Genomic DNA, 27,935 nt, shown 5'->3' with positions numbered 1-27,935 from the left:
TATCCCAATGATATTTTTATTATTCATTAAAACAGACTTATACATCACACAGAGCTTAAAAGCATGATTATAAAAAACAATCACTATCCCCCTTTATGTTTTTTAAATCACAGAAGAGTTTAAGAGCTGAGCAACTTACGCGGAGGTGATAGCATTTCGATTTCTCTGAGATCTTGACAATACTATGTGTCTCATAAATCTGATTCTCAAAGTAGAGAATCACAATGTCACCAGGCACAGAGGCCCTATTAAAGTATCCCCAATTATCTTTCCAGAGTGCCTTTCTTTATCACATTATTTGATAGACTCTCATGTACAGGTTTGAGCTGCCCAAATATAAAGTCCTCAGCCCATTCTGTGCTTCTCACAAGACAGAGCAATCACAGGGCCCATTTTTTCCCCTAGACAAAGTCAGACCATCAGTGAAAGTCTATCAGATTGTGTAAGTATCAACATGTATACGTAAACAAAAATCAGATCTTCGGTAAAGGCAGTTTTTCCTTCAGTATAATAACAAACAGCTTTTGTGAGAAATGTAAAGAGCCAATATGTTCAGCATAATACCCCTGTGTAAGCCCTTCAGAGATTAAACTACAATATCAATGTCTGCTACAACAGTATTTGTCAACATATAGTCAATTGGCTCCATGAATAGGAAATAATGTGGTTTATTGCAAACAGTAGACTTCAAAAAACAGGTATTTCGAAGTCCAGTTTGTTATGATTTTATTTAACAAAACATGAGCTAAATGTTTTCATGCAACATTTGCACTTAGGTCTTAAATAATCATGACAAACAGAAGTAGTTAAAGAACACACTAATTATAGACTTTGGTGAATATACAAAAAACCTCAGCATTATAGGTTATACAAAGTAAAGAACATATTAAATACTTCCCCAAAATACTGCAGCAGCTGAGACACAGTGATATGCCTTGCAAGGGCACAGGAATGTAATTTAGAAATCACATGGGAACTACCCCTTTCCTTTAATTTCACAAACAAGACAAAAGCAACATTCAACTCCACACACTGATTTTTCAGGTTATGTCTATGCAGTACCTTGAGTTTTATCCAGTAAAAGTAAGACATGTTTATTTAGTAAACAATTATGCAGTAAATCTTTATTACATTTCTTCCTTGGTATTACCTGGAGTAGCCATGTTATTTAAAAGTGGGCAGGTTTGGTACTTTTATACTGATGTCACCAATATTAATATTTCTTGGGATCTCTGGCAGATTCATATTCTTTACAGCTGAAACAGCCCGGGCTGGAGCTCCTGCTAAACCAGCCTGTATATAAAGTGAGGAAAAATGCAAGTCAGGCAAAGTCAGTCACAAGAAGGTTCACCAGCAATCTACACAGACAACTAACTTTTCAAGTATTTCCATGGTTACACAATTAGAAAAACCACATGGTAATTGTGTTTGGAATGAAATGGGTTACTTGGAAATATTAAACCAGAAAGAGAAAACAGTTCACATATTCCTCTTTATATGGTAAAACATGTAATGTCAATTGGATGGAAAAGTATGAGAGGAAGGAACAGGAGGCTTATCCAAGCACGTGTAATGTGCACGTCACAGAACAGTCTCAAGGTGTTGGGTGTCCAGTGTGCTGCCTTTGCCTCTTACCTATTCTCAAAGTTCACGTGGTTCACACTTGACTAGCATTGGTTACAGGTTCAGAGTAAGTAACCTCAAAGTAACAAGGTGCTGAATGTCAGTCAAATCAATGAACACAGACACAGACACACACACACACACCTGTGTGTGTATATATACATACATACAAAAATACATATATATGTACACACAGAGGTATTTCAAGGTGGCTTAGACTAAGATGAAAAGGATAAATACTCTGCATTTGTGGTTGATGAAGAGCATGCAGACAGCCAAACTAGGATAACCTGTTTCCCACAGTAACTAATTATACACTAACATATCTGCATCCCCTTGAGCATTACACAACAACATGGTTATGCCAAATTAAACTACTACACAGCACCTATTTTTTATTAAAGTTCTCTATTGCATGCAGTGTCTTTGCATACAAAACTAGAGCCTTTCTGTACGAACATGCAAGTTTTACAATAGAGAATTGCTGACTTCCATTTGGTTCTGCTTTTAGTTAAAGCAGCTGCCAAGTTAGCACACTGGGGTATATTATGAAATGCTAACGATTTACCGCTCAGAGGCCTGAAGACATACCAAAATCATCTTTCCCTATTGCTTCTGAAAACACCTATTCAAAACCTTGTTATTTTAAGGACTATTAAAACAAGACTGTTAAGTGTTACTACTATTTTTGATGTTGTGAAAAAACCAGACTATTAATTTTAGGTATGGAAATATTTCTCCTGAAAGTTCAGATTCTCTATGCAGATTTAGAATTTGCAGTGTGGTTTTACTTCAGGCTTGCCACAGAAGTGTAAAAATAATTTTTATTTTGGCAAGGAAATAAAAAAGCATGGGACATTTTTATAAGAACTCTTATTAACAGAAAAAGATATCATATCACAAATTTTCTGAATATGTAAAAAGAATTAACTTTAAATTTAACGTTTTAAAAGTAAAATATATTTTACTTTTTTATATTTTAAAAATATTCAAAAACAAAAAAATCACAGTGTAAGATTTACTAGTTTTACAGTGTGGCATCTTACAGGTCCAGTAAAAAGGAGCAATTCACAAGAAACAAAGCAAGATGCCAGGAATTAGTTTAAAAAAAGACTAAACCTGTAGAAATGGAAGATCTTTAATTTTAGGTTTTTCAAAGACTGAAGAAACCAGTCCATTTGCATACAAAGTATTTCTGAACAAGAAATACAGCAAAATGAAAGCAGAAAAAAGGTTGTGTCATATTTGACTATTAAAAAGCATTGGTACATGACTACCACTCAAAGTATAACCCTTTCAGATTCTTGGTTTTCACTGAAATTCACTGCAAGTGCAGGGTAAAACTACTGAGGAGTGCACCTGACTTCCATGGTGTTCACCTGGTCAGCTTCACAAAAGGAGACAGACACCCCACACACTTGTCAGATAACAACTCTACTTTTTGAAGGTTATGAAAAAAAAATATTTCTCCTTTCTACTACTCACACATAAGATTTTCACTTAACATCCTACCTACTGTATTTTCTTCTCCCCTTGAAAACATAACCCAAGTCAAAATAAAACTGATTGAAGTTTCTGATTTTGAACTAACCCTTTACATGGAATGGCTAAAGCGTCATAAATCCCTACACTGTAGTTATGGGATGATTCTCATAAGAAGAAACAGAGACCAGAAAGCCATTAAGTCATCTATTAACCATATCTTCCCTGTCAAACCCTCCTATGTGAGACATGCCAAAGTTTGGAAAAGCATGTGTGGCAGAGAAGGCAGCTCAGAAAACTGCATCTCTGATGCTATCAAATTTACTCTTACTTTGAATTATCAACAGAATTATCTGTTCTCAGAAGAACAGACTTAGGTAAAACTCAAAAGGCGCAAAAAATACTTTGAAACCCTTTTTCCTTCATTTTCCTTAACATCACCAAATCTATCAGGTCATTCATCCCAGAGGCTCTTTCAATAGCAGTATTTTCTTAAAGGGGAAAACCTGGACCTAACACTAACAGTACTAAGAAATAGAAGTATCTAAAATCTGAATAGCCCTGAATCTGCAATAAGTTAAAGGAGCATTATTAACACTGCAATTTCTTTCTATTTACTAAAAAACAGTGCAGAAGGCATGAAGATGCCCAACACCGTCCTGTTATAACTGAGAACTTGGAAATACTAATTTTAAATCAAGAGGCAACTTCCAGTGAAGTCTTACGGGATAAAACAGTAAAGGCTTTTAATCCTTTAAATTCTATTTGCAGTAATGGAAGAAAAATTCATAAAGCAAAATGGGGCAATGTAAACTGTTTTCCACTGAGAAGATGAAAATATTAATTAAAAGCAATGAATTATACAATCTACAACTGAAACAGTGGGAAACCAGAAAAGTACATTAAGTAATGACATGGTAGCACATGGCTGGCAATTCAAAGGACAGGTGCCTTCTGGGTGACTTGGATGGAGAGTCACCTAATTTACCCTAATTTAATGGAAGTTATTTATTCTTAATGGACAAATAACATTTTTAGTAGAACTGGTTATTATTTTTACCTACCTGCTACTATCCTCTTTATACAGACTTACAGTCCCTGCCTCCCGCCCCAATGGCATAGGATACAATGGAGACACAATTGAGAATTATTAAAAATACCACAACTGACACAACCACTGCCCTTCCACCCCCCTACACAGTCATAGCTTCCAAATTTCATGAGGACCATTCTGGATCAAGATCAGTGAAGATCCCTGACAAAACTGCCTCTTTTTTTGACAGCGAGATTATCTTTCACTATCAGATGCTGGAGTAGAGATTTTCAAGCTATTACATTCTCTTCTCCTGGAATTCTCTGTATTAAGTGAGTTTGAAGGATAGTGTATACATAAAATGCATGGCAGAATGCTATTTAGCACAATTAATGTCCACCCTATCAAGCACAATACATTTACACAGCGTTTCTAAGAGAGAGCAAACAGCTCATAAAAAATGTCTAATGGATCAAATGACTGAAAAGCACTTGAACTCCCAAACTGGATAACAAATACAATTCAAATACTATTATATTTTAATTCCTTAGCACTCCTTTTTAGCATGTCAGGCAGTGAACTAGCAGCAGTCCTTCCATTTCTTTAACTGGAAGTGAACTGTATTTACAAACACAGAGGTACAACAAGTAGTACTTTGAGCCCTGTGTGCTTTTGAGGCATTTTCTAGAGACACCTGATTAATACAGCTTCCACTGTAACACTGAACTCAACAAGTTCCACCTGCCTTTTTTATCACGTAAATCAGCAGGTAAGATGGTGATGCGCCAAGAAAAAATTGTTCCACTTGAAAAAACAAAACATGTAGCAAGCCTTAAACATGCAGCGAGAATGATGAATTGTCTGTCACAGCAAGCAAATGACTGAAGCAAGTGAAAGTGAAGCTTCTTAAGACAATTAATGCAATTTCAGAAAGACACTATGAATTGCATACAGCTGGTATAACAATAAGCCAATACAACACAGTTTTGCCGCAGCTCCTTTTTACTCTCAATTTCATTTGTTGTTGAAGGATGTGTTCTAATGTTGAAATGCTGCATATTAAAATTTTAGGTTCCATTATTGCAAAAAATGCTTGTAAACATGTTCATATACTTTTAGAGAGCAATACTGTATATGCAAAAGAAGACACTATTTCATAGATTGAAATAGACGCATTTAATAACAGGATTTTTACTCTACTGGTCCTAATCTATCAAGTGAGAAACATAAGCTGTCATTAATTTACTGAGGTCATTATTAACCACTATAGGAATAAATTTTCTTTGTTCTCATCATCATCCTTTCTTAGAATGCCCAACTGGTAACTTCACATCAAAGTGATCCCAGCAACCCTGTTTTACTCTTTAAAAAGAAATTCAGATAATCTGGGTAAACTATTGCACATCACAAACATTGTTAATATGCATATACAAATAAAAATGTTACAACTATCATCCCAAATAACGCTACACAGAGCTAGCTAGCACTAAAATAAATATACAGAAAACCACAGCCTACTGGAAAACAAAATAATGAAGGCTAACACTGCAAAATAAGCCACCCTTTTCCAGATACTTCAGAGGTACTAGGACCTCTCTGCTGCTGGTGTTTCATAGCAATGCTTCTTTTCAGAACAAGTATGACTTCAAAGCAGCAGGGATATGAAATCATGAAAGGATGCAATACATAATATAAAGGAATGATCATGTCCCCTGCTCATGAGGTTAAATAAATGAACGTAATTAGAGAAAAACCAAAATGAAGTCTGCAAGTATATCAAAATGAGGCCAAACAGATAAGAAGACTTAAGACATACTCTTAGAAATTTTAAGCACTTGAATCACAAAAAGAGTAATGGATGGGAATGATTAATTATTTCTTTGTTTGTTTTTCATTGCCAGACCCAAAAATAAAAACATAATATGTGTGAGCAGAACACAGAAAAAGAAAAGTAGCTTTGCACAAAAAGAAAAACAAAAACAAAAAAGAAACCAAACTAAAAATCTGAGATCAAGCTCCCTAGTGTTACCAATAAAATACAGACTGTATGTTACAAGTGTTAGTTAATATATTAGGCAGAGGAAGGTCACGTCCTTGATTTTCTTCATGTGCTGTAGCATACTTCAAATTTAGGTTAAAATATTGCATGTTATCAAGAACTATTTTTAGCTAATGCTTTTACAACTCAGTGCTACTAAATCCAATTGTGGAGTTGTATTTGTTAAATCTTAATGGTATTGTAGTACACTATCCTAGGAAGATCACATAAAAATTAAAGAGCAAAGCTATTAATAAATTAAATAAGTTTCAATTGCTTAAGATTCCACCTGGTTAAAATACCTGCAGTTTGAATACACAGAGACTTAAAACAAGTGGAAATTAATTTTCAAGTACTGCCATTAACACTGACCGACATTCAAACTGTTAAGTTAAACTAAATGTTTCAAACAACAAATGGCAGGTGACATTGACCATAAACTGAACTTCACACATACAGTCTCCTTCTCCTTCTGTTCTTTGCTAACATTCATGTTCAGGGACTGCCATTGCTGGGATATCTTAGATCAAAATCTGGACATTCGGATTATAATGACAGCAAATGTACATCTCGAGTACATGCTGACAGCCCTTCTCATTTGATGTTCAACATCCTTAAGGCTGGATCATCAACTTTGGAAATTCTACATCATCTTTACAAATTGCACGGATAATTTTATTCTCTCTATACAGAACGATTTCAGTTTGCTGGTTTTGGTGGTGGGATTTTTAACATTTCATTCACCTGAAGCTTTTTCTGAAACTTCTCTTTGTAAGCAGGTAAAGTTCTTTGTTTTTATCTGGAAATAGCAACTGGTGAAGTAAGAGAGTTTGTATTATTTATTTTAGATTATCAGGGACAAAATTCTCCCATCAAAGGAGTTATTTGTATTATGTCATCATATCTTATTTTGTTATCTGTGTGTTCCTTTTTTATTGACATTATTAAGCAGGATTTTTTGGCTAATATTAACACAAGTTCATATTCTTTTGTTTGTTAACAATGATACAAAGAAAAGTTAAATTCTAAAATGCAGGAAGAGAAATAAAATAAAAAATATGATGTCAATGAAAAGCTAGTAAAATACACTATAGCCAATAAAAAGATGAGGGAACTACAAGAAACTAGCACAAAAAGTAGGCTACAAGGACTAGTATGGGTAATTTTACACATAATTTTTGAGTCTGGCCTACGTAATTTATTGCCTTTGACATCATTTTGCTTTCCCTTTTTGTTAAAAGTACATTTTTTTCTAAAAGTCAGCAATACCTTTGTCTACCTGTCCTGTCTGGGAGACTGAAAGATAAAGGTCTGTAAGAGAGAAGAATGGAAAGAGCCAGAAAAGATCAGGAGGTTCAGAAAAAAATGAGGCCCAGCTTAAAAGTCTAAATTACACGCAGTTGAACACTCCAAATAGAGAAGAGGTAGCCCAGGTTTACCTACAATACTTCCAGAAGCTCAGAATAAAATCCCAATGACCCCTCTCCCAAAGAATTCCCTCCCTTTATCACAATGATTCTTTGGCTTCAGGATTGACCAGAAACCCATTCACAGATTAACACTAAACTGAAAGCCAGGGAAATGCATATAATACAACATTTCTCAGGGTACAAATAGTTTCTTTTGTAGCCCATCCAAATAGTATTAGCTCAATCACAAATCAAAGCTAGGGACTCTCTTATAGTGGTTTAATTAATCGCTGTTGAAAATATTCACAAATTCCTCAAGCTGATAATTTTGGTCAAATACATGTAAATATTCAGACTTTTTCACTAAATTTTAACTGAAAGCCTGTTTAGAAACCTAGCACGTAACTAAACAAATACCTGATGTTAAATAGCTAAATTTTGCATATTACTGAAAGCCTGATGGGCACAAGAAAAACTGAAGTATTTCTGAAAATGTAACTCAGTTACAGCTTTATTCATTTCATCATGTCAGCTATAAAAGCAAAGGCCACTTAACCTTAAATAGCTGCTTTGTAAATGCAAGAGGCATGATGGTGGTCTAAAAGCCAAAGGGACTAAAGCAACAGTGCTGTGGGGCACAGATGGCACTCCTATATACTACGGACTACATTAAGACTGATTTCTATATTTTATTTTTTCTAATTAAAGAAAACAAAGAAGATTCACTAGTTTTGGTTTCCTAGTGACCAGCATTTAAAATTTACTAAGTTATTACTTATTTTGATTTACATGGATTTGCCTGTGTCTTGAAAATATGTGTTCAGGAAAGACATACTCAAAGATTTGCAATCTTGATCAAAAAGACAAAAAGAAAAGAAATAGCAATCAGGAATTTTCTGCGGATATACATTAAACAAATGATTAATGATCTAAGGAAACATTTATCAAGTATTGTGATGTATCTCAGCATTACAGTAACAGTTAAATTTGAAAAGAAACAGTCACTGAACTAAGAAAAAAGAATGTATTTGTGGGGAGCAGACTGTGAAAAGTTCTGCCTCATCCCAGCCACCAAGTGTTTTAATTTATCACTGCTACTTCTTTACCTTCTATAATTCATTGCTGAACGTAAAGGAACAAGTTCCTTTCACTTTGTATATACTTCAAGTTTTGCGTGGGTTTTTTCAGATCATCTAGCATCTACTTTTATACTAAAAGCTCTTAAAAGAAAGAACAACTTGTTGATGAATAATAAAACACAGCAAGTATTGCAACTGGCTGCACTGAATCGACGTGTTTCAGAAGACTTGTCAGAGATTGGTCTACAGTTGATTTGGTAACAGAATTCACATAATTAAATGCTTTCAGACAGAACCAATATGTACATAATACATGGTAGAGCACAACTGCTGAGCAAGTTCAGCTTTTGGGAACACAACTGCATTTTTATCAAATAAGGAAAAGTGTAAGTATACAGAAGTTATTCAAATATAATAAAAATTTAGGAGAATAACTCCCAAATATTAATCTCTGTGATAAGTGTTTCATTCTGAGTGTGAGAAAAACATTAAAATGAACACTTTGGACATGTTCAAAATCTACTATAGAATCCTTTCAGATGCATATACCTATGTATTGTGTTACATCATACCTAGCTTCTTCTTGTTTTTCACATGTTGTTGACCGGATATACTTTGGAAGTTGTGCAAAACAAGGAATTAAACGCATTAAAAAAACTTGGGGTGGCACAGCTTGAGACTGCAGGATTAGAACAGTATACCTTGTGCCACAAAAAAACCTGAAAATTTCATTTTTCTCTTTACTGCACTTCAGTTAGAACTAAGAAGTTCTCTGGGTCCTCTCCCAAAATACCATTTAGTTCATATTTATGCCACCTGGAAGTCTGGTCTGCTGACTTCCAACTTCAGAAAATCTCCAATTCAAGCAAAGGCCTGTTTAGAAACTTAGATATTATTGTTTTGATGTATTCCTCTGTGGAATTACTCCCATCACTTAGAATCCAGCACAGACTTAGCAAAGATATATTAGCAGCAGCATTTTGACTTACAAGGCACATATGGTGACGTTAAAGGGACAGTAATATACTGTATCAAAGATAAAGTAATTCTAAGATCCTTTCTTAATCTAAATGTCTTTCCTAAACACAAATTAAAGAGTTGTTAAATTGAAAAAGGATTACCAAAACTCTTATGTGATCCCTCACTTAGCCCATTATGGACAAATACAGAATATCATTTTCTCACTTGTTGAAGACCAAAGGCTCAGATTATCAAAATTGCAGAATTCATATTTACTTTGAAGTGTCTAAAACTGGGCTTTAAAATCTATCTAGTCCACTTTAGTCCAATTTATTTCCTTGTGTTGCAGTATTTCTGCTGCTATTTATTTCAGGTGCTTAGAAGCATACTATCAGACAGGAATATGTAGTCTTTGAAGACACACTGTTTCTTCATCTGATTTCATTTAAGGGCTGAAGTCACTAGTCCAGCATAACAAGTAGGTTGGAACTAAAAGGTTTTCTATAACAGAAACTTAGAGAACTACAGAAGTATCTTAATAGCAATGGTGCACAATGCAATTAGATACAAAAAGTAAAATCTAACCAGCAGTGACTAAGCAGTTTATTACTTCTGATGAAAGGTACAGCATCCTGAGATACACTGCAAATTTTTGGTACTATAAGCAGGCAGCTTACACTATTTAGTTTGCTATGAAGGACAGAGAGCATTATAAAGCATGCATTTACTATAACCCCTGTTTTTAGTTTACAAACTACACAGTGCATCACTCTTACCTCAGATTTCTCCAGTTTATTTTGAGCATCAATCTGAGTGACAATTTCATTCATATTGGTCTCCAAAACCATTCCACCCATAACCATTTCAGCCAATATATTATGGACCTAAAAGAGACCAAAAGAGAATTTAAAAATGCAAAATATCCTACATACAATCTGAAAAAATGGTCTAGGTACCTTGATACAGGGAAACATTTTGTAAATAATTTAATTAATGTTAGCACTTAATCTAAAGGCAGTTGGAAACAAAGCTTATAATTTCAAATTCCTTTCTCTAGTATCTTTGTTCACACCACTTACAAACATGCTAAGAAACTTTCACATTCTTCTTTTTTTGTTCCCATTTCCTATCCAATTATTAGAGTTTGAGTTAGCATCAACAGCAGTAACACCTCTAGGAAGCAGGTCCTACAAGACTAAACAAATTGCTCACAAGTAGATGTGTAAATACTCCTCTGGGCTACTCTTGAGAAGGAAGAGACTCTGATGCTCACCCATCACAGACCCCAAGATTTGGCTCAGAAGTAGAACTGACATTCCCAAGACACCTGATAAATATGGAATCTTCAGTATCTACAGCTAAGACTGACAGCTAGGACTCAAACTGCAGGAGCACAGAAAACAGCTGAGGACATTGCTGAAATGGGTATGTTTGAATATCTCTCCTCCCTGCAGCCCTGACTTGAGGATGAAAACTCTGGTTCATAATTGCTGCCTCAGAGTCTGTACTCAAACCATAATAAGACTTGGTTTGGGTTTTTTTCTTTTTAAGAAGGCATCCTTCTGCACACTTACTAGTAAAAATCCAGGGTTATCATATAATGTATAATATTTTAATAGTATATTAGTATTTAAATCTGAAGACAAGGAGTATTTTTCTACTTTTCAGAAATAAACATGTACAATCTGGTATCTCAAAAGCATAATTTTAGCTACTATTTTGGACATTCTCCCTATTTCCCCATGGATTGAGGATAGAAGTAAATCTTTAAATCAAATAATCAGGAGGTAGTACATCAAAAACCAACACAGTTTGCTTTTGTGTCATACCTAAAAAAAAAAAATTTGAATTTGTTTCTCTGATTCTTTTTAGTGTATTTCTAAAACAGCCCTTCTTCAGGCCCTTTTGTGCTCTTCCAAAACCTTTCCTCCTATATAATTCTTACTCCTTTGCCTCCAGTCTCTAGAATACTTAACTTCTTCCTCAGTGCAAACCACTCCATACCTTGGGTCATGCTTATCCTTCTCTGCATTTTTTCCTACTTTCAGAGTACAACAGTGAAGTCTAACACACAGCATTTAAAAATGTTTAAAGCATAGGTGGCTTTAAAGAAGCTGGACTATTTTGTCTTTCTCCACTTTTATTCTAAAGGGACAGCTTTCTAAATAACAGCATTTAATTCATTTTATTTGCTAATATTATTAGCAAATAAAATTAATTAAATTTTAATTATTTTAATTAATTTTATTTGCTAATATTTATTTCCATATGAAAGGAAATCACAGCTTAACTAATAAAGTTACATAAGCATCATAATCCATTGACTCCCTCCTCTTAAACACATTTGCTCATATGTAAGCAGCAGCAAGATAAAAACAAACAGTAACTGTTTTTTCTTTTCAAATTAAAATTCATTGCATATACATATTAATTGTACAAATACACCTTATGGTCTCTATCTTTTCTTATTTTAAAAAAATCACTATTTTTGCCAAGAAACAACGACAACAAAAAAATCATTAACAAAAACGCAATAAGTGGAAATGAAGTGCAAAAGAGACTTCAACAGTGTATTAAAAATAGCATTTAAGGGAAAGACTGAAGGCACAACAAATACACATCTTATATTCCAAAAGGGATCTGACTGTTGAGAATATCAACTTTTTAAAATTTGAAATTGCTGTTTTGTAATAACAATTTTGAAGTGTTTTTACAAAAATCAAGAGTGCTTCCTATTTACATTAGATGCACTCTCTAAAAACATGAATGCACATTCTAAAGAAAAAGGAATTTATCAAGAAAAAAACTCTCTCAGGAAAATTTGGCAAACACATTTTCTTGTCTTCAAGAAATTTGATTCTGAATGGTTCACTCATCTGGTTAGATAATAAACTCTTGCAAGAGATCATGATACTCCCAGAGATATTTTAATAGATGCCAAAAACCAGTGAAAAAACAAAGTATTCCCTTACATCCCTAGCTGAATATATTCTATTATTTTAGTTGTGTAATAGCTTTCAATGATGCCTTTTCCATCAGAAAGCATTAGGCTCTTGTACTCAGAAGGACTGAAATAAACCTGCCCCTCCTCCTCACAAGACATGTGAAAATATCTTGCTCCAGCTATAGCAAGTTTTTTGGCTGCCTGCAATACAGATGAAGAGAAGTTAAATTCTCTTCTGTATGAACTACACTCCCCAATACCCCAAGTCCTCATCTGCTACAGCACATTAGAAACACTCATTCCACCTATATTCCATTCTCCAAATGAATTCATCATACTCTATCAATATTCTTGAATAAGCATCTGTCTTGGCTCCGGGTAACTAAGTCACTGCTGAGTCCTGTACAATTATAAACACCTGAGGAGCATAAATATTTCCTTACAGAAATATCACATAAAATACCACACAGCAACAGCTGTTGAGATTACATAGTTTAACTCTTCTACATGCCACCTCATCTTTTTACAAGAAAAAATGTTGGTTTAGGCAGCTCTCACAAGAGAATTGCAAGAAACAACCTCCCACAGCTCCATCAAGAACTGAAGACACAGAACAACTCTCATTCAAATAACTCAGCCAATCCTCACTTTTCTCAATATCAGACCACTCAAAATACTAATATTTTAAAGATTTCACCCCTAACAGCAGCCACACATAAGCACCCATTATAACCAAGATTGTCAAGATCAAGCAGGAGCAGCTGCTGTTCTTCCCTTTTGCACACTTGAAATATATTAACAAGAAAGAGAAAGTTAATGCATTAACTATGAAGGCTCAGTGCATTCTGCTTCTTGACAAGTTGACCGTATCAGCAGTTTAAAGAAAATTTAACATTTTAATTTAATTCTCACAGATATGTCTTCCTGTTTTGTTCTCTGACCTATAAGAATATTGATGAATTTAAACTGGAAGGGAAAAAAAAAAGGAAGACTCAAGATGACATCAAGTCAGTCACAGCTGCCCAACTAATGCTTCTGTTCAGCTGGGTGGCAGCCTTGCCGTAATACAGAAGTTCATGTCTCTGTATTGAATTCTTTTGTTCATTTACACTCAAGGTAAAAATCACTGCACTGGTTAATGTCACATTCAGAGCTTTTTAACTCAAGGTTTCACTGGCTTTTATTGTGAAAATGTATTATTTTTACTAGTATTTTGGGTTCTTTCAGATACCTAACTTGGTATTACTTTCAGTCTGCTTTTAATATCTTACTTTTCCTTTGACATCTTTTGCTGTTGATACAGAAAGATGTTCAGATGGGGACAGGCGACTGCACAGAAAGCAATGGTAGGCACAAAATGCAACTGAAGGAATAAATTCTGTATATTAAATTCTCAGCATTTTAGGTATTACACCAAGAAATGCCAAAGTCCTTTTAAATGAGGGTGACTATACTAAAAGAATTTTTCTAAACTAGCTTAGTAAATACAACACTTGTTTCTTATAGCTGGGACTATTCAAACAACATTGTTTCTAAGTGTTTGAAAAAAGACAGTCCATTTTGAGATTTTAAACACAATGAGCCACACAGCATTTAAATTACATAATCATAGCATATTAAATGCACCTTCCAATCCAACATTTGACCAAACACCATCAAGTTGATTAAGCCACTGCAGCAAGTGCCATGCTTCTTGAACACCTCTGGTTATGGTGTCTCCATTAGTTCCCCAGGCCATCTGCCTCAATGCCTGACAACTCTTTCAGGGAAGAGGTTTCCAGCTTGAGGCCACATCCTCTTGTCTGCCCATGGTTACCTGGGAGAAGAGACCAACCCCCCATCCCGTTACAATTTCCCTTGGGGTGGCTGTAGAGGGCAGCGTGGCTCCCTCGAGCTTCCTCCTCTCCAGCCTCAACATCCCTGCTCCCTCAGCCCCACCTCACAAGACATACCATCTAGACCCCTCATCAGCTTTGTTACCCTTCTTTGGAAAGTAAAGCAGAGTTTAATATCAAGTATCAGCTGAAACAAACATATTACTTAATAAAAATATTATAGGATGTCATCACAGTACCTTGTCTACATGGAAGATTAAATCCAGCTCACAGACATTTTCAAAACATTTGTCTAGTGTTTCCACAAATACCTGCAAAGAGGGGAAAAAAGCACCAAAGGTCAATCTTGAACAAAAACTCTGCAGTTCCATTAGGTGTGAGGTTTGAGAAAAGCAAATACAGAAATTAAACACCAGTCAGATCTTAAGGCATTAAAGGCATCTACCGAAATTATGTGGTTAACATTACGTCAAAAGTATGTTATCTATGTAGAGGACAAAACTGTATGCACAAGCCAATTTAGGTTAAAACTGCTTAAAGTCACACTGTTTTAAAAAACAGACACATCTTGAAAAACCAGTAACATAACCTACACTATAATTTTCTCAGCTGTGATTTAAAGTACTCCTTCCCATTTCATTACAACTCAAGTATAAAGCAAAGAAAACCAGCTTTTCCCATCATTGTTTTTAGTAATTACTGCATTGCAGGCATTTCCTAGTTAAACAGACTGTTAACTTTGCTGTTAAGTGTCAACATCACTCCTTCCAGCAGCAGGACAGTACAGACCCACTGAATCCAGGATAAAAAAGGCATCTGTCTTAATGTCATACCTCTTGATCCTGTCAGGCATATTACCATATAAATTTAGAAAAGTCTGTAATAGTTCACACATAGGCAAATAAATCCTTCCTGAATCCAGAACATAAAAGCATAAAAATCCAAGCAGCTACTGCACTCCAGCCACTGATGTTCCCTGCCAGATATGGTCTGTACATCACCTTCCTCTGGGTGTTTCTGGAACAGATTCCTTGGCATTTATGTTTGCACCTTGCTACACCAAGAGCACCTGATCCTCACTTAGTCTGGATAATGAAATGATGATTGCACTTTCAGTCCTGAAGTTCCCAAATGCCAATCACTATGTCCTTGTGGTGAGTGCTATTAGACACTCCAGCCTTAGAGAGTTGTACACACAATTACCTTTGTCCAAGGGATAACTTCTACAGACACGGGTTATGTCAAGATCTCTCTAAGTTAAATATAAGATTGAGCTTAGGGTCTTCAAAGCAAATTTCTGAAAAAATTTACAGATCTTCTATTAATGGCATGAAAATAAGTGGCAACTTGTTGGAAATTTTAATTAGTTTTGTATGTGTCAAGGCCATTTTCTCACAACATGTATTTTATTTATTAGGCTGTCACTGTATGCAATTTTTTATTCAATTTTTAACTCAAACATCCTAAAGAAGCAGTATGGAAGACAAACACCTCATTTTGACACTCTGTTCATGATTTATGAACCCCACCTTAGTATTTGAGAGGCACCAGATTTCAAACTGCCTAGGTCCAGGCACAGATCTGACACAGATCATAGAATTGTTTAGGCTGGAAACCTAAAGATGAATGAGTCAAAGAGGTAAGCTAGCACTGCCAAATCCAGCTCTACCCCAAGTCTCTGAGTGCTACATCCAGATGTTTTTAAAGCACTAGGCATGGTGACTCCACCACTTCCCCAGGCAGCCCACTCCAATGTCTGACAACCCTTTCAATGAAATTTTTTTTTAATATCCAGTATAAACCTCCCTTGGCACAAATTGTTTCCTCTTATCCTATTTTTTCTTTCTTGGGAGAAGAGATTGAAGCATCTCTATAACCTCCTTTCACACAGTTGTACAGAAAGATAAGATCCCCCCAGTCCTTCTCTCCAGATTAAACACCCCCAGGTCTCCCAGCCATCACTCCTTGTGTTCCAGCCCCTTCACCACTCCACTGCCTTTCTCTGGTCTTGCTCCACCCTCTCAGAGTCTTTCTCGTACTGAGGAGCCCAAAACTGGACACAGGATTTGAGGCACGGTCTCACCCGTGCCCAGTACAGAAGGAGAGTTGCTGGCCTCACTACTGCAGATCAAAGCCAAGCTGCCACTGGCCTGCCTGGCTGCCTGGGCACAGCTGGCTCATGTTCAGCTGCTGCCACCCAGCATTCCCAGGTCCCTTTCCACTGGGCAGCTTTCCAGCCACTCTGCCTCAGCTTGGAGCACTGCAGGGACTGCTGTGATCCAAGGGCAGGACCCAGCAATTGACACTGTCAAACCTCCTACAACTGACCTTGGCCCATCCCTCCAGCCCGTCTGAGTCCCTCCAGCAGATCAACATTCCCACTCAGCACAAAGTCATCTGCAAACTGGCTAAGGGAACACTCAAACCCCTTATCCAGTTCATTGATAGAGATATTAGAGAGGCCTGGCCCCAACACTGAGCTCTGGGGAACACCACTGCTGACCAGACACCACCTGGACTAACTCCATCCACCCCACTCTTTGTGGATGAAGTCCTGCTTCTACAGACATGTTTTTATATCTACAACCCAGGGAAATAGATCTGCTTGACATCACCATTCCCAAGTGTCTACCTCGCCTTATTGTGTGATTACTTTCACATCTTAATTGCTGATATTCAGATCCTGCTCAAACTGAAAAAGAAAGAACAATCACACACTGCCCCTGCTATGACTACTACTATTAAAGTCTTTAAAATGTTGAAATCAAACTATAAATTAACTAATTATGCATTTAGACTATCCTTTAATACCAAAAATACAAATCTGTCACTTAAACTATGAACACAGAGCATATTCAGAGGCAGACTCAGGACAATTAGGTTTGGTGATAAGTTAACTAAGAAAATGAATATGCTTCTGTTAAATTATGCTCAAGCTAAGCAAAGCAGGGATTTTTTTTCAAGCAGTTGTTAATTCATTGCAGTAATAACAGTCTTCTGTAAAGAAGGGATGCAAGCAAACAAAAAAAAAAACTTGTACGTTAAGTACAACAACTACACATTTGACAACGTGTAGTGCAAAACAAATCACCAAAGATGTCCTCTTACTTTCCTTGCACCTTAGGAGAACGCAGTTACAAGAACAGTGCTGTTTGACATTAGCTGTAAGAAGAAGATTGGGAACAGTGTAAATGCAACCTCCGTGCAATAGTTTTAGTCACAAGAGCTAAGAGTTTGACACTATTCCTCATACAGTCACCAACTCTGCACGATTCACACACTGACATCTGTCTAGTTCCTTGGAAAACAAAGGAACCCATTAAAGACACGGGCAACATAACAATCCTAAAAACACCCCCCTCCCCACATGTGTTTAGTAGCAACATACTGGCTCACACATCAACAACACAAAAGTTTAACTGTTGTGACAGTCTTCCAATAAATAAAGCTTCTATAGCAGCACTTGATTAATTGTTGGAGCAGTTACTTTTAAACCTTTACCTATTACACAGCAATCCCATCACACACTAAACAAACTCACAAATCTCTGCTTAAAATGCATGACCAGCAATGCACAACAAACATTTTTTAATCTAAGGGAAGTCAGCTGGCACTGACTATTTCTTCACAGAGATTTTTCACTAACCAGGGATTTCTCACAGAAGCTTTGGAAATTTCCTCCATCTTCCATTAATGATGGCAAGCTCACTCAGAATAATGCCAGAAATTACAAGGTCTACATCTATTATAAATTATCTTTTAAAACACTAGTCAGCAAGGAAAACCAGATTTTTTACAGTAACATTTCTTGGCCTGTTTTAAGATGCCTGCAACAATTGAAAAGGTAAATAAAATCAGAGTCACTTTCATCTGAATTTTAGTTGAGTCAAATGAATTGCACACTGAGGCAAGCAGTGCTAAAATTTAAGTACTTCAGTAATCACTTCAAATGCTGCAGACTTGTAGATCAATAACCAGAAGAGAAAACACATCAATTGCTTTGACACACACACATATCAGTTCAGATGCACCATGTGATGTTACTGGAAGTGTAACATAAATAAAGGAGTGAAATAGCAGGAAAATAAGGATGCATGCACAATTAATTACTAGCTCCCCCTTGTGCTTCATTTTTGAAATTATAATCTTTTATGGTAAAAAGAAAAAAACCACACACATCTCCATGTAAGTAAACAGAAAACATTAAAAAAAATGAAAACCCCAAAACCCCTACACCTTTCTTTTGTAAGAAATATGCTTTAATAAAGACAGATACACACTGGGAGCATAAATGATATAAAACAAAACACAATATTTTCATTGAATATATGCAAGTCTGGAGCTCTCTCTACTCAGCCATATGTCAAAACAAAACATCACCTTTTCAATGAAGGGCTTATTTTTAAAATAAGCAAATAAGACAAAAATGGAGTAAATCATACATTAGTAGGAAGACAACAAGGGCAGCAGAAAACTCAGAACACTTAATCAATTAAATGTATTGGAGCATAGATAATGTCAAATACTAACAAAAGCAGGTACAAAAGATAAGCTAAAAACAACAGGAGTAACTCATACCAAGAATATCCCCTTCTTCTTCCTTACCTAAACAGCAATGGTAAACCTGAGGACAGAAGTAATTCAATCTGCCCTTGGAGAGTTCTCATCTCAGTCATATCGTTCTCTGTTTTTTATTTAATTAGCATAAAAGCATCTCTGGTCAGGATCCTTTATCCTTAAGAACTGAGAAAAACGTGTTACACAAAGTGCACTGCACTTCCCACATGCCTCTCACTGAACACCCTTACCTTGAAAGGCTCCACTGAATTTCCCATGGAAGACTGATCTCTCACAGATTCCGCTGCTTGCTGACTCATTATGTCCTCAAAGTACAGCTATGGGCCAAGACACTTACAAATTCTTGGAGTGACATAGGCTCTTAGGTCCATAACATAGTTAAGGTACCACTGTAAAGACCCTTCATTTCTCCCTTATGCCAGTTTACAGCTAGTTCTGTTTTCACACGTATTTTTCTTACATGCAATAAAAACCTTACACTTCACAGGCTAACACAAAGATGCTAAAATAGCATGACAGAATTTACAGAATCCAAAAGACTGCAAAACCTAAGCATAGCACAGATGCTGACCTATCTACCAATCCAAGAAAGCAAATATAATAAAAAGAAACTTGTGTTTATATTTTGGAAAAAAAGGGAAGAAAATGGTCAAAAATAAACAAAGTGAATTTGCCTTTCAAACAAAGAAATCCAAGTTGAAGACAGTATCAAATCTGAGGCAGAGTCCATGATTTGTAATGCATAAAGCATATTCATTAAGCCTGAGTCAAGAAGATTTACCTGTGAAACAGCTCTGACCTAATGGAGGGATAAGTGGCATTCACAAAAGTATCTTAAGTATCACAACAAAAACTTTCTGCTGAAAAGAACTGCAGACTACCATATGTAACCCAATCTCCTATGCATTTACCCAGTTTACATGACAGAAACCTCCAAAGTGCTAAACTGAGTTCTAGGTTTCTTTCACTAGTTTACTTTCCATCACAAACTACTATATTTATCTACTTACTTAGTCATACACTATATGTATGTCAAACAAAGCCCAGATGTCTTACTCCTACCTGTGTTATCTCTAAACTACAGTAAGCAAAGATGTATAAAAATGTTCAATACTTTCAGGAAGAAACAAAGCTTATTTGCTCAATCCAACATCCGTGTGTATATCCTGTTAGCCTACACTGCATGTGTAATTGACAAGTAATAAGAAACTTTCTGAGGGCCCTCTTTCAGTAAAAGGTACATTATGATTGCTACTGCTAAGAGGATTAACAGATCCTTCTTCTGAGCCAGTCTAGAAATTAAAAATATTTAATTAATCTCAATACTCTTAATATTTAACATATCTCTAATACTCTATGCTTTAATCAAATATTTGAATGATAACGTGTAAGAGAATTCTGAATCCTCAACAGCTGCAGGTACTGTGGTGAGACTATGATTTATAAACAAAATCATACAAGTCAGAAAACCAAAATATTTCTACAAATGGAAATAGCATTTTTATTATTTCAGTTTCCTTTACATAATTATGTTGACATGTAATTAAATACTGGGGCATTTTTGGAAACAATGTGAAATACAAAGACTAGGAGATCAAAATCTACTTAAGTATTTTTGGTACCAGAAGCAAAAGATTATAGAGAAACGTTTAAATTCTCTAATTCAAAAAGTTTGAGGGCTATATAATTACGGGTAGTAGTAAGGGCAAGCTATTTGCTTCAACATTTGAACGTACAATTCAGGTTGCACTGTCTACATATGAATATGCTTCTTTTCTCTGTTCGTAAGTATTTTGGCTCTTCCAAGTAAGAAGACACAATATGTGACAGGCAGCTAAGCAACCCTGTACAACAAACTGCTAGGAACAGGTAGAACCATCATGTACCTTACTCGTTAACGCTGCACTGTTCGGATACTGCAGAATGTTCGATGACCCAAGATCATATAAGAATCCAGATGGGAGTTTTCCTTCCCTCCTACTCCCACAGGCACTCTTCTGGATCTACTGTCCGGAACAGCAACACTGGAGCAGCTGTTCTGAACAGCAGGAGGCGTCTGTGAGAAGCTATGCAGCTTCAAGAAAGGTCTGCAGGGAACTGGGAGGCCTTAGAGACACACAGTGTTTCCACAGTGAAATAACCAATTGATACAGTCCCCCGTGTCAGGACAGATTTTACTTATGCAATAAATCAATTCTCTTGATGTGCAAACTTTTGAAAGGCTTCACAGTAAGTTATATTTAATCTTTTCTAGATATATATATACGTATGTGTGTATGTAAAAGAGATCCATTTTATGCAATGACATAAATCCCTTAATGGTGGGAAACTGTTTTTTGCCACATCTGAGTTCACTAACAGTGAAATTGTTTATTTGCAAGTTTTAAGTTGGAAAAATCACTGATTTAGTTGGAGGCCTCTTGACCTAGGAGCATTCATATTACCAGACATGGTAATCGTTACTAGGCTGATAACAGACATATTTGGCAGTTTAAATATTTGCCACAGCACCAAGCCTGCCTGAGTTTAAGTAACATTTGAACAAGGCTTTAAGGCACATGGTATGATTCTTGGGGGGTCCTGGGCAGTGTCAGAAGCTGGACTCAATGATCCCAATGGATCCCTGAGTTAGAAGGAAACTCTACCTGGAAGCCTTGCAGAAGACATTCTGTTTGAGGTGTCAGTGATCTTGAACAGGTCATGTCTGCTTTACTGGGCTGAGCAGGACAGATCTTCTTAATACAATCTATAACCTGTGATGTCCTTGGCAAAATGGACTGTAGGAAACGAATGTACTGATTCTGACTAAGAGACTGTTGCATGTTTAGGGGTTAGTCATCCACATAACACAACCTGAATAGACACAGAGGCCTGTGCTGTGCTGCAAAAATTCCTTGGCCAAGGGATAAACTCAGCCAGCTCACTGTAACAGGAGCCTGCAGGCAGCTCCCACAAGGTACCAGCAAGCATGCCACCTGCATGGCCTCGCCATGACCCCAAACTACAGCAAGAAGTTCTCCTGAAAATATCCTTTAGCAAGAGCTGTTTTCCTTTGAGGAAATTATATAATAGCTCAAAGATTCAAAAGAGGGAAAGCTTCTCTCCACAGACAGGATCTGCTCTGCCCTGCACATTGTGGGAAAACCCAGCTGGGCTCCACTGGGTGCCACATGAAGGTGGCAGTCCAGCACCTGAAGGGCTGTAAGATTTACCACCTACACTCATCTTCTCACTCTGCTCTGCTAAGCAGTTTTCTTATTAAACCATTTGTGCTGTTAAGGCTTTCTCACTGAGAAAAAGAACGTAGGCTTATGGACCATCTTCCTCCCTAACAACTCCCACCCTACCCGTCCCAATTCCCCTGGAGCAGAACACACACCTAGGGGAGCATTTGCCCTCCTTTTCTAAGGCATACCTGTCAAAAAGCTCATGAGCCACAAGGAAAGTTTAATCCAAAGAGATTTTGGACATATTTATGCATTATGCATTTATTGTGAGTATACATATGCATGCATCTATGTGTGTGTGAGTCTGGATAAATATTAATATACATAAATATATACATATACATACAGAGCATTGCCTGTCAAAGTTCTCATGATCCACACATGCATAGCAAATGTTTGAACTGCGCCACTTTTACCTGCAGCAGAAAAAGGCCTTGAAAACCTAAAACAAAAACTAGTTTGTGCTCAGGAGGCTCCCAAGAGTTATGTTTAAGTTCTAAGCTACTTTAGAGTTGAATTACAGTAATTAAGAATTAATAAAAAGCAAAAAAAACTCACCAAAAAACCACAAAGCAGCAAAAAGAACTTACTTGTATGAGGTCTAAAATACCAAGCTCACTTTCTGAGGAATCCACACAGAAGACAAAATACAAGGTGGCATAGTGTCGGTAAATTAGTTTGTTATCAGATCCACCTATTAACCTAAAGAGGAAATAAAACAAGTAAAGCTTAGTTAGCATCTCAGGCTAAGCTGAGCAAATCCTCACAGTAATTTCAATTAACAGGAGGCCTATTATTAACAGCTAGAGCTACACTGCAACTTTTATTTTGTGATATAATTCCAACAGAGGACTAAGTAATAAGACAGCTCAATTTACATTTACCAAACAAGCAGTTATTGTTATCCATATGGATAAAAAATGACATCAACCTGTGCACCTTTTTATTAAAATCAATTCAAACAGATCACAAAAAAGCAGGTATTAAATGTACTTTCATTCCACACTAGCAGGCAGGCACTGAACAGGGATTAATCTGCTTTACAGATTAACAGTGTATGCCTATGAATCCCTCCCTGACCTTCTCAGAAGAGCATCAAGAGGGGAAAGAAAAAGAAATCTGCAATGAAGACTGGCATTTGGATTACCAAAAAAGCCTTAAATTAGGTTTATGATCCATTTCATAACAAAGAATATGTAACACTTGTACTACAAAATGTCTGATATCTTGAGAAATAGGACCACACTTCAAGCAGTAATTCATGATGCAATGTTACAGTCACAGAAGCAATTATATTTTTATGGACTCACTAATCATCATGGCACTGAATGAGAAGAGGTCTAAAGAGGTATGTTCTTCCATTCTTCTGTTACGGCGTTCCAAACAAAGGCACATAAAGCACAGGAGATCTACCTCAGACCACTGACATTTGCTTTGAGCTGTAAGAGGTCCAATCCCAGATAAACAAAACTAATTTTTAGGCTGAACCTATATGGCCATGACTGTTGTGACTTTTCCTTAACTCTGTACCAGAACTGAATCACCCATTTTGTGCAACATAACTCATCCCTTTAACTTCTGTCATTATCACACAGAGAGAATACACAGATTTAAAAAAAAAATATCTTTTAGGTCACTTTTGTTTAAGCAAACTGCTCTGCATTAATGCTTAGTAGGGAGCAGGGATGGGGGTAAGGAAGGGGAACCCTTTGTTTCTGTAGAGCAGGAATTACATTTGTGTATCAGACAACACTTTTACAAACAAACAGGACACTGGAAATACATAGCATTTGAAGTTTCTTCTTTTGTCATCTATTTACCCAATTCTTTCAAATACTTCATACTTGCAGTACACATAGTTCTACACATAAACTGCTGAGGCCTTTGGGTAAACTGCAAACTATAAAGTGAACCCTGTCCTGAAAGAAAAAAATACTGAAAAAAATACTGAAATGGTAATCCTGTAACTAAGCAGTAGGGGGAAAGCCAGAATTCTGTTCTCTATCTCAGTTTATTCTTGTTAAGCAGCTGTCATTTTTAAAAAGCTCCAAATGTCTTCTGCCTCTCACTTACAGAATTCAAATCAGAATGCTTCCAGCTTGAGATCATCTCCAAGAACCTGATGATAGAATCACCAGTTGAGTAGTCAGAAAAGAATAATTTAAATTTAAAAACCAGTATGTAAACAATCAGGAATCATTTTGAGCAAGAAAAAAAGACATCCTAGCTGATATGGTACAGCTAAGCATTTAACTGACTCTGCACACAGTAAATCTAGGCGTTAGAAGACCGACTTCCAATAACCAGAAATTCCTATAAATATAATATTTAACAGACTATGACAATCTCTGTCACAGACTGGAGATAGAGAGCTTATTCCACCAATTCTGACCCCTTCTTCTAGAGGGTGGCTTTTTATCTATTTACTCTTGAGGGCTAATAAATACTTCAAAATAGAACACATCTCCATTTCAGAATTTCTTCAGCTAAAGCAAGATGACAAAAACAATGAAGATGATTCAAAAGAGATTTTTTTGTGTGTCTTACAGAGACAGAACACCTAAGTCTCACTTTCCTCCTACTTTGCTTTTCCTCTATTAATAAAATATCTTGGTTGAAACTGTACTAGTTAGTGCATTTAAAACCTTTTTTTTTTCTTCCCAGTTCATGAAGCAAGCCCAAATCCTGATAAAAAGGCTGCGGAATCCTACTATAAAGGCTGTCTGCTCAAATATTAGGAGTTCAAGCCAAAGAACAGTTAAAAAGTATTAAATTTTCTAGAGATTTAGATCAGTTGGTCGGAACATGGTGCTAAAAACACCAAGGCTGAGCTCTGGATTCCTGTACAGGCTGTTCAATTCAGACACCTTGTGGATCCCTTCAGAATATTCTGTGACTCTGTGAGTCAGTGGGTATGGCAAATGCCAATGCCTCTTAAAATGCGACCAGCAATCTTCAGCTTGATTACAGCAAAACAGCATCTGCCTGCTCCTTCCTCATCTTTGCATCTGAAACACTCATGGCACTAGATATAGCACTGTGGCTATTACAGCACAAGGGAAAAAATTTTTATTGCCCAAGACATTTTGGCACACACAGCTATGCTTCAGTTAGTAAAGAATATGTACACTTGCTGCAGAATGATATGATTCCTTGTGTATCAACAAATCTCAAGTGGCAGGGCATTTACACGACAGCTGTGAAATGTTGTACTGTCATCAGAAATAAAAATACTTGAAAGCCAGTATTTGGCATTTATTTCAAACTTGATACTTACAGTCCTCCTTCTAGGAAATTACAGACATTTTCATCACGTTTTGATACTAAATGGAAAGTTTCTCTGATAATTTGTTGCTGTGTATCTTCACTCTGTGAAAGAAAATACACTTTGCTAAACAGGATTGACAATGCACACAAGACTCTAAAACACAAAGTATGTCAGCACTCTCAAACTATCTACTTCTGAAGCCTTAAATCTGCCAGTTAACAAGGCATGTAATGTTTGCGTCATTTCGACACAAAAAGCCATTATTTACAAGTTGCAGAAAAAGGTATTACTGACAAATGTGAAAAAAATGATTGTTTTAAAGAAACTTCTGTAAAAAAAACACATCTAAAAGTAGGATTTTTAAGTAAGCCAGAAGTGTTCTCAAGTACCTTGAATTTTTTTGTACCTCCAAGGTAGCCTGAACTACTTTTATCCATAAACTGAGAGTAAAACGAAGTCCCCAAAGCTTGAAGAGTGCACGGAAGCTTCAAATCCCACAATATGTAACATTTCCAGAAATACCCTAAAATACAAAGGCACCACGAGCAACAGGTGCTCCTAAGCCATGACCTTTAATCTTAGAAGACCAGAAACATCACTTCTGAGACTGAATTCTTCTGGCTCTTTAGAAACTTAATTTTTACCTTTGAAATTATGGCCACAGGTCTACATTCTGAAAGACTAAATCATGACATGCATTTTAATTGCCATAAATTAGTTTCTTCTACCTAACTGCAAAATATTATTTACTTCACTTTATGCAGTTTCTGTTCTCATATGAATCAGCTGAAAAAGTTAGAGTCGTAAGTTTTAGTATTATGAAAGAAGTAAGTACCTCTTTCACGGATCTGACCGAATTAATCTCTCTAGAAAGCTGCAGATGCATCCCCTCACTGAAAAAAGCCGAGATTTGCCTCCAGTACCAGTGCAATTGACACTATAGAATGCATAAGCTTCAAAGGATCCACAAACAAATTCACATTATTGAAATCACACATAAAAATACAATCTATATGATTGCGTCTGTTTCTGTGCACCAGAAAGTTTCTTACTTTAATTTGCCATTCACATTTTCAAAACTTCAAAGTATTCTGTTTACACAAACATATTACCCTACTTCAGGCATTGAGAAATTGTTCAAAGCCGAGTTATGAAACTAGTAGATCAGAAAGGTTTTACAAGAAAAATCTGGTATCCTCTGGCCGTCTGTTCATCTCCTTTCCCTTCTACCTCACACAAAAGAAGGACCTGAAATAGTTACACTCCTTTAATTCAAAACCTGACCATGCAAACTGAAGGGACACAGTCATCATTTCTGCTCTGAGGTGTGTAACTAAGATACATCCCTTCCAATGATCTATGAGTTCTCTAATAACCAGAATTGCAAGAAAGAGGTCACAAATCCATGTAACTGCATTGCTGGGAAACGAGTTATTTGTTTACATAACTTTTAAGAAATACCAACTGTTTTCTTGCACTTTAATGCCCAACCAGACCTCAGCATATTTGCTAGGAAATACAGTACAGTACGCTCAAAACATTATCTTAAAATCTCTTATCCTTCAACTAAATCACGAGTTTCCAGTGCACCTTTCCATCCAGACTGAGCGTCTGCGCTGCATTTTCGTTGTGCCTGCCTTCTACCATGTAAAAGAATGCTCTTTTCTAGTTCCTGCGTGTTCACGTCATCTGCAATTTCACAGTGCACCGAGAATTTCCGAGAGGAGAGGTTCTGTTCCGGAGCTCCCCTGCCCCGCTCCGCCACGCTGCCTGCACAGAGACAGCAGCCGGACTCGGGCCGGGCAGCGGCGCTTACAGCGGCAGCGCGGAGAGCCAAGGTGCCGCTAGACGAGACTCTCTCCCTGCCGCCTTCACCCCGGAGCTCCCAAAGGCAGCTCAAGCGAACACACGACCGCCTTTCCCCGAGCCCTCCTCACGTACGCGCTCTCAGCACCGTCCCTTCCCCCGGCGCTGCTCGGGCCCGGCGCAGCCGGCAGGGCCGGGCCGAGCTGGGGACCCTCGCGTACAACCCCGCGGCCCGGCCACGGCACGGCTCCCCGGCCACCGCACGGCCCCCGCCCGCCCCACCGAGCCCCGGCCCGCCCGTACATAGCGCTGGTAGAACTTGGAGAGCCGCGGCTTGCCGTGATTGTTGAAGATGAGGATGGCTTTGATCATGGTGGGGCGGCGGCGGGGGCCGGCGGCGGCCGGACGAGCTGTGCTGTGTTCTGCTGTGTTCCGTTCCGTTCCCGTTCCGCTCCCTCGCTCCCGCTGCCCAGCCCGCTCCCGCTCTCGGGCCGGTGCCGGCGGGGCGCGCGCACCACGTGACCGGCGGGGCGCGGCCGCGGCCGGCGGGACGGCTGGCGCCGCACGCGACGCTCCTGGCGTGTCACGTGACGGGAAAGACGGCGTCCCACGAGGGACAAACCGCCTCGCGGAGCAAAGGCCTCCCTTCGGGC

General features: G+C 37.4%; 1 protein-coding gene across 2 annotated transcripts; it reads right to left on the bottom strand.

The window, feature by feature from the left end:
- Positions 1-27,934, bottom strand: AP3S1 (adaptor related protein complex 3 subunit sigma 1). 2 transcript variants are annotated; one of them, XM_064735504.1, is made up of 7 exons: positions 27,586-27,934; positions 25,486-25,577; positions 22,799-22,910; positions 14,643-14,714; positions 10,401-10,508; positions 7,446-7,487; positions 1,157-1,293 (listed from the first exon to the last, which is right to left on the bottom strand). In XM_064735504.1, exons 1-6 carry the CDS (start codon positions 27,652-27,654, stop codon positions 7,452-7,454), a joined length of 489 nt encoding a protein of 162 aa, XP_064591574.1. In that variant the 5' UTR covers positions 27,655-27,934; the 3' UTR covers positions 1,157-1,293; positions 7,446-7,451. The 2 variants fall into 2 exon arrangements, with proteins under 2 accessions (XP_064591573.1, XP_064591574.1); XM_064735503.1 differs by lacking the exon at positions 7,446-7,487 and having other exon boundaries at positions 1-1,293.
- Between the last annotated feature and the right edge of the window lies 1 nt (position 27,935).

Source organism: Zonotrichia leucophrys, chromosome Z (assembly GCF_028769735.1).
Source record: "Zonotrichia leucophrys gambelii isolate GWCS_2022_RI chromosome Z, RI_Zleu_2.0, whole genome shotgun sequence".
Lineage (NCBI taxonomy): Eukaryota > Metazoa > Chordata > Aves > Passeriformes > Passerellidae > Zonotrichia > Zonotrichia leucophrys.
Note: the sequence above shows the minus strand (reverse complement) of the source record. Positions and strands in the feature narration are given on the sequence as shown.